Source organism: Pavona decussata, unplaced genomic scaffold (genome assembly GCF_977016875.1).
Source record: "Pavona decussata unplaced genomic scaffold, jaPavDecu1.1 SCAFFOLD_40, whole genome shotgun sequence".
In the NCBI taxonomy this organism is placed as follows: domain Eukaryota; kingdom Metazoa; phylum Cnidaria; class Anthozoa; order Scleractinia; family Agariciidae; genus Pavona; species Pavona decussata.
In genome coordinates, this window is record NW_028145462.1 from 1,770,001 (window position 1) to 1,777,527 (window position 7,527).

At 39.3% G+C, this 7,527-nt stretch overlaps 1 protein-coding gene across 2 annotated transcripts in view; it reads left to right on the plus strand.

Annotated features, from left to right (window-relative positions):
• The window catches only part of LOC146483141 (uncharacterized), a 9,427-nt gene extending 3,966 nt beyond the window's left edge, over positions 1 to 5,461 (plus strand). The window contains exons 6-9 of one of the 2 annotated variants that reach the window (XM_085106233.1): positions 1,036 to 1,272; positions 2,251 to 2,394; positions 2,848 to 2,894; positions 5,304 to 5,461. In XM_085106233.1, the coding sequence (XP_084962359.1) occupies positions 1,036 to 1,272; positions 2,251 to 2,394; positions 2,848 to 2,855 (389 nt within the window). In that variant the 3' untranslated portion in view covers positions 2,856 to 2,894; positions 5,304 to 5,461. The remainder of the gene's footprint in view (positions 1 to 1,035; positions 1,273 to 2,250; positions 2,395 to 2,847; positions 2,895 to 5,303) is intronic. The other variant, XM_085106234.1, reaches the window with a different exon arrangement.
• Positions 5,462 to 7,527: the final 2,066 nt, after the last annotated feature.

Sequence of the window (7,527 nt, forward strand, 5' to 3'; positions counted from 1 at the left end):
GTAACTTTTTTTGTGCTAAATAACTACATGTATATAAAACCGTGTTTGTTAGATTTTGCTCAGTATCGTTCAAAAAGTTTAGCAAGAAGCTGATGGGCACAACCTAAGTGTTATCTTTGAGCTTCAATGCTGGGCAAATTTTTAAGCAGGCCTGTATGTAAACGATGGGTAAGAGAGTTAGAAACTGTGGTGCTGCGTCGGTGGGGGTGGGGGGGGGGGGGGAGGGGGAAGGGGGAGAAATGAATGTTTGGCTTATCAATAGAGTTGATAAGGTAATTTAACCACCGTTAAGAGATTGAAGGGCTGACTATGGTCAGAGAGAATCCGATTCACTCTGACGAAGGGCTAAGGCTCGAAACGTCAGCACTGGAATCTCTTTACGATGGCCCGGCAAATTACCTTACAACCAACCTTACCTTAAAACCAAACATTCTACATGTAAACGTTTGTTTAAATGCTATTTAAGGACGGTGCCTACTATTGTTACTGCGCATATGTTCTGAGCATCACGAGATACTCGGGTTTCCTATAGATGGTGCCTACTAATACAGGGATATTTTTGCGCGGCTTAAAACTATGCGGAGAAAGCAGAACTTAGCTAGTGCTTTGGTATCCAAACAGAAAGTTGCGGGTAACCATGCATTTTTCAGAGATAATAAAGCTTCAATTTGGAAAAAAAAGGCCATACGTTGCTTTGTATTTTACTGCTTTTTAGAATAATTGTTGCTTAATTATCTCTAAGAACTGCTTTTCCCGCATAGTCATAACCCGCACAAAAATACTTCGGTATTAGTAGGCACCGTCCTTAAAATGGCAAAGTGGTTTTAACTTTGGGACCACGGGCAAGGTCCTCAGTTGTGACTATTCGCATTTAAGCTGTTGAACAGTAATTCCTCATGATTTTGTTAATTCAAAGAAGAAAGGGTTTTCCTTTAGCTTTTTAAACTCATCGAAGCTGTGAAATGGCCGGGTTGAATTCCGGTCATTCTTGAGTGTTGTAGCCTCTAGTTTATGCATGTTAAGTTTCTTTAACAGGGTTCATCAACCAGTGCACGTACAACAACAAGTCGTACTCCGATTACGAGCAAGTTGAGCTGTATAACAGCACCGATGATCAGAATAACGTCTACTGCCAAATATGCACATGCTACAGAGCAAAGTTGATCGATTGCAGATTAGATGAATGTCCTGGCTCATTATGTACGAGTGAAGAAAAATACTTTCCACCAGGCACATGTTGTCCGTATTACAAACCGCCAAGTGGGAAAGATGGTAAGTAATGTCGACATGTATTCCAAGTTGATATCATTCCTGGGTTCATTTCCCAGGGGGGAGGGGGTTATCGCCATTGCCATCGTCAACATCGTCGTACTGGCTTTCTCCACCAAAGCTGTAGCTGATTGTTCACAGAGAAGATTGCTCCACTGGAAACCTAAATTTTTTGCAGTAGTACACATTCTCGACTTGAAGAATTTATACTCACTGGAGCACTCAATACAGTCAACTCCCTTTATTGCGCACATACTCGGGACCGCAAGGTAGTGTCCTCAATAGCAAGAGACCGTAATAGCAGGAATGTATTACAGTCAAACGTCTGTAATTTATTTTCTGCCGGGGGGTTAGTTGTTTCCCGTATTATCGGCGTGTCCGTAACAGCGAGGTGGCTGCAAGGAGAGTGTTGATTGTATAGGGGCCGACTTTATTGAGTGAAGAAATCACGTGTGCTGTAAACGGGTACCTCCTGCACCAAAGACTAACGCTATAAACGCGGTGACCCTGGAACTGGTAAACCCCAAAAGGAAAGGGGGGGGGGGGGGTGCTTCCATATGAATAGCGGTGAACGTTATGCCTTAAAACAGACTTCTCAAACACATTAATAATTCATGAAGAGAAAACGAGGAAAATCACTTCTGTGACCGTGGTTTGGATATGTGTTCCTAACTACCATAAAATTTTGCCAACTTTAGCCTTGAATTTCTCCAAGAATTACTGATCATTTGCGAAGTCATATCAACCACTCGAAAGTCGATTAAAAAAACTCGGCAGCGCCTCGTTTTTTCAACCTACTTCTCAGTGTTTGGATATCTGATGAAACACACCTTCTTCTGTTTGATATATTACATCCAGTGGATGGCAGAGACGTATCTGTTTTAGATAAAGAAAATTAAACGAGAGATGAATGACATGCAGCACCTTTCAGAAGCGTCCAAGGGTTGGAAATATATTTGTCCAATATGATTGTAATTGCAGCGTGCAAAGAATTAAAACCAGGTGACACATTTATCGAGGACAATCGCGACCGGACGTTTCGATATCGTTGCTTCTGTTTAATTGGAAACCACGTGGACTGCGAAAAGATTGACATCACTGGAGACTTCATCAATGCAAGAAAAGGTGAAAATCCTAAATGATAATTTTCTGAATAAATTCTAGGTTAATTATTACCTTACAGGGTTACCTCAGTTAGTTGTACTATCACTTTAGCCCTATCTAGACCGGGATGTTTTTCGTCTTCCCTGGGGCCCCAAGGGGGGGGGGGGGGAGGGGGGTTTGAAGGTGGATCCCCCCCCATCTCTATAACTCTGATAGTATTAGAGCTCACCAATCGCAAAGCTATGCAAAGCCTTTTAATTACCTCTTAAGTTTTTAGTTCTTTGAATAAACAGATGTTCTCAGGATTTCTCTTCTTCCCGTCCCCTGGAAACTGAGTTTGAGTGTGTACAGGTTTGAGAAGATTAGGAACTAGGTTGTAAATCCTAGTGTAACGAGAAGCGTGACTGGTAGAATATACGAGCAATATGTTGGAAGATTGTTTTCGTTAATTTTGTTTGGATCTTCTTTTCGCAGCACCATAACGTTTGTCGTTCAACGTCGCCGTAAGCAAGGTAATCAAAGTAAGTAGCCTTGCGCTATTTTTTATCTACTGATCCACGCCCCGGGAGATACAATTACGTATGATAAAATGCTAAAGGAAAGTAGCGCGGAGAACTAAAAGAAACTAGGAAGCTTATATGTGATTGGGTCTCCTCAAACTAAATATGATCAGATACGGTATAATTAGGCCTACCCTGGGACCTTAGCTCGCCTTAACTCGCCTTAACTCACAACTTCAGATTATGTTCATATTTCCTTAACTCGCCTTAGCTCGCCTAAGCTCGCACTATCTCGCACAAACTCACTCAATCTCGCCAAATGGGATAGTTTGGTGTCTGAATGCTATATAATTAATAAAGTACAGGTCGCCATGTCCAATTAGGAAAAAAATTCAATTCCTAAATTTAAATAAGATCTGGCTTCGTTCAATTTTGGAGCTCATCTGAAATTTTTCAATTAATTTTTTTGTAATTGGACAACATGGAGCCTTATTATATGTACAAGACATACAAAGATTGCAAGGCATCTTTTGCATGTATGTTACTAAAGCATATAATAATAAATTTATCACCTCAACTTTAGGTGGGTCATTTTCTCCAAACTCGCCTTTACTCGCACAAACTCGCAAGTAATAGGCAAGCTCAATTTTTCCTTAACTCGCCTAAACTCACATTAGCTCGTACAATCTCGCGGCGAGTTAAGGTCCCAGAGTAGGCCTATAATTACACTAAGTCTTATTAGTATATTACATACCGAGATAATCACATGACGTAAAGTCAATAAGAAAAGATAAAACATAAACTAAAAGATATATACGCAAAGATATTCAATAACGTTCATTGTCAGTAATAATAAATAAAATGAAAATAAATAAATCACTTAATTTAAGTGTCAAACTATATGGCGCAGAGCACTAATTGGGGACACTTTCCTTAATTTCAGTCTTCTTAATTAAAGCAAATAGAATGTTATACTATAGAGTGGTTTTCAGTTGAGTGTCGTAAAACCAAAACCAAAGTAATTACTCTGGCCAATCGCAGCAGGCACTAACAGCACAATGAATCAATCAGAATTGAAAGCAAATACATGCACCCAGCGCCAAGCGTAGGAAAACACGTGCGAGCAAGGCACGATTGGTTTTGGTTTTACAGTCATTGGTTGAGAAGGTGGCGCGAGTTTTGTCAACCAATCACAGACCGTAGTAACGCAAAACCAAAGCCAACGCGCAATTACTTTTTGACACTCAAAAGAAAACCGCTCTATTATTGCTAGATAAAGTTTATATTAGGAAACGTTGCAAGTTTACGTGTAACACATTGCCTTAATATTAAAAAAGTTTAAAATGTTCCAATGGCAGGCATTTTCTGCCCCTCCAACCTCCATGCTGAATAGCGTGCTTTAAGGGCCAGTGTCATCTATTTTTTGTGTCACTTTGAATTGCCAAAAAATATATTTGAATCGATGGAATTGTCAAAATAATGGTTCAATTTTGTTAACAACAACTCTACTAGTGCACAGAAACTACTGTTAGTTATGTTTGGCCGCGGATGGCTTGGATGGAAATGGATTACAACTTGAAAGAAATTGCCAATTTTTTCAAGTTCTACCTGTGTATTGCAGAGATGTCGCTAAAGTTTTCTCCCTGGTACTCAAACAGTGATTTTATGATAGAAAAAAAAAGGTTCTTTGTCAAAATTTGAGAAGTCTTGACCAAAATACAGCAAAATCGCTGTGGGAGTTGCCCTTTAAGACAAATGTACTCATTCTCGTCGATAGTCATTAACAGGTAATTTCCTTCCTTCATTTCGTCTACCGTATTGTCCAACAATTGAACATTAACACTGAATTCTCTGCTCTTTTCCAAGGACCCTTATTGTATAACTCGTTAGACAATGAAATCATCAACTCATGTCCTATTCCCATAGTAGCTGCATTAATCGTCTCCCAAATTAAAAATAATATTTTGACAGGCATTATTTTCGAGAGATAGGATAATGAGCAAAAACAATCACTCTGCACGTGCGTTTTAAATTTTGGTAAATGTCTTTGCCGTTGTCTTTAAAACAACAATGTGAAATGACCAAATTCAAGGCTTTGTGGAGAACGTGAGAACACGAATTTTTCATTCTCAATTTTTAACTTGAACGCCGCTCCTGCCGATTTGATTCCTGGGTAGTTCGTCATTTTTGTAAAAGTTGAACGAGTTGACATAATCGCGAAGTAGCACAAATGAAATAAAGTTATATTTTCAAGTGAAGATTTCGTTGGCGTTGCCGTCACTGCAGCTTAAGTTCCCCAGAGCTAAAACAGAAATGGCAACTGATAGCAAGGGAACACTGCCCCGTGGTGCGTGTTCTTACAACAGTTGGAAACTAGGAAACTGATTACTATTTTGTATATTCTTATCTAACTGAGTATATTTGCTTCAGTTATAGTTACTCAGAGGCACCGCCTCAGTGCAGAGTTGCGGGAGAGCTGCTCAGTTCCATTCCTCAAAGCTTGGATTTTAGCATTATAGTGAACAGTTTTGTTCATTTTTGTGTAACATATATAAAAGTAAACCTATAAATAAATACGCTGACGTTAAGGGCCATGGATTTCATTCACTTCGGGAAGCCCTTCTTTATTCCGTTCTACAATACAAAGCGGACACACATATAATGCTGTCGGCTAATTCACGGCAACACTGCATAGTTACCGTGTTACACACATTTTCATCAATTTTCAATTTTCGGTTGGGTCGTGTTTTCGATGGGACCGTTACCTTCAAGCCAAGTTTTTCTCAGTCGTAAACTCTGACCTTTTTCTTTTCCTTGCCTGATAAGTTTTCATTATTTTACGCGGAGTGTGCTTTCAGGAAAACTATATCATACATGAGAATGATGTATTATTCAGTAAGTGACACAGACATACTCGGAAAAAAAATCCGAGTGCTCCTATCAGGAGTGGAACCTAAGACCTTCCAATTACTAGTTCGGATGCTCTACAACTGAGCTACAGGAGACTTGTGGGAGCTAAGGTTAAACTTGGTGTGGCGGTCTGGGAGAATTATGCTTTTTTGTCAGTAGACGTGTAAAAAATTACTAAGAATTGCTAACACCCAAACAGAAGAAAATTAACCCCCAAACGTAAAAATTACTAACAACCAAACGCAAGAATTCCTAACCCCCAAACCTCAGAAAACTAACCACCGAACGTAAGAATTCCTAACTCCCAACCGTAAGAAAACTAAAACCCAAACGTAAGAATTCCCAACCTCCAAACATAAGAAAACTAACCCCCAAACGTAAGAATTCCTAACCCACAAACGTAAGAACACTAACCCCCAAACATAAGAAAACTAACAACCAAACGTAACAATTCATAACCCCCAAACGTAAAAAAACTAACCCTCAAACGTAAGAAGTCCTAACCCCCAAAATGTAAGACTTCTTAACCCCAAACGTAAGAAAACTTATTTCCACACAAAAGAATTCCTAACGCGCAAACGTAAGAATTCCTAACCCCCAAACGTAAGAAAACTAAACCCAAAACGAAAGAATTGGTAACCCCCAAACGTAAGAAAACTAACCCCAAAAGGTAAAAATTCCTTACCCCCAAACGTAAAAAAACTAACTCCCAAACGTAAGAATTCCTAACCACTGAAGGTAAGAAAACTAATCCCCAAACGTAAAAATTTCTAACCCCCAAAAGTGAGAAAACTAACCCCCGAACGTAAGTATTCCTAACCTCAAAAAGTAAGAAAACTAACTCCGTAACGTAAGAATTCCTACCCCCAAACGTAAGAAAGCTAACCCCTAAACGTAGGAATTTTTTTCCCCAAAACCTAAGAAAACTAACCCCAAAACGTAAGAATTCCCAACCCCCAAACCTAAAAAAACTAACCCCAAAACGTAAGAATTCTTAAACCCCAAAGGTAAAAAAACTAATCCGAAAACGTAAGAATTCCTAACCCTCAAACGTAAGGAAACTCACCCCTCAACGTAAGAATTCTTAACCCCCTAGAAAACTAACCCCCAAACGTAAAAATTCCTAACCCATAAACGTAAGAGTTCCTAACCCCTGACGTTAAAAAACAAGTCAACAAACTTAAGAATCACTAACCCCCAAACGTAAGAATTCCTAACCCCCAAACGTAAGAAAACTAACTCCCAAACGTAAGATATCTAACCACCAAACGTAAGAATTCTTAAGCCCCAAACGTAAGAAAAGTAACGCCCAAACGTAAGATTTCCTAATTCCCAAACGTAAGAAAATAAACCCCCAAACGTAAAAAATCCTAACCCAGAAACGTAAGAAAACTAACCTCCAAATGTAAGAATTCCCAACACCCAAACGTAAGAAAACTAACCCCCAAGCGTAAGAATTCCTAACCCCCACACGTAAGAATTCCTAACCCCCAAAGCAAGAAAACTAACCCCCAAACGTAAGAAAAGTAACCCCAAAACGTAACAAAACTAACCCTTAAACGTAAGAAAACTAACCCCAAACGTAAGAATCCGTAACCCCCAAATGTAAGAAAACTAACGCCCAAACGTAAGAATTCCTAATCCTTAAACCGAAAAAAAACTGTCTCCAAAACGTAAGAATTCCTAACCCCCAAATGTAAGAAAATTAAGCTCCAAACGTAAGAATTCCTAACACTTAAACGTA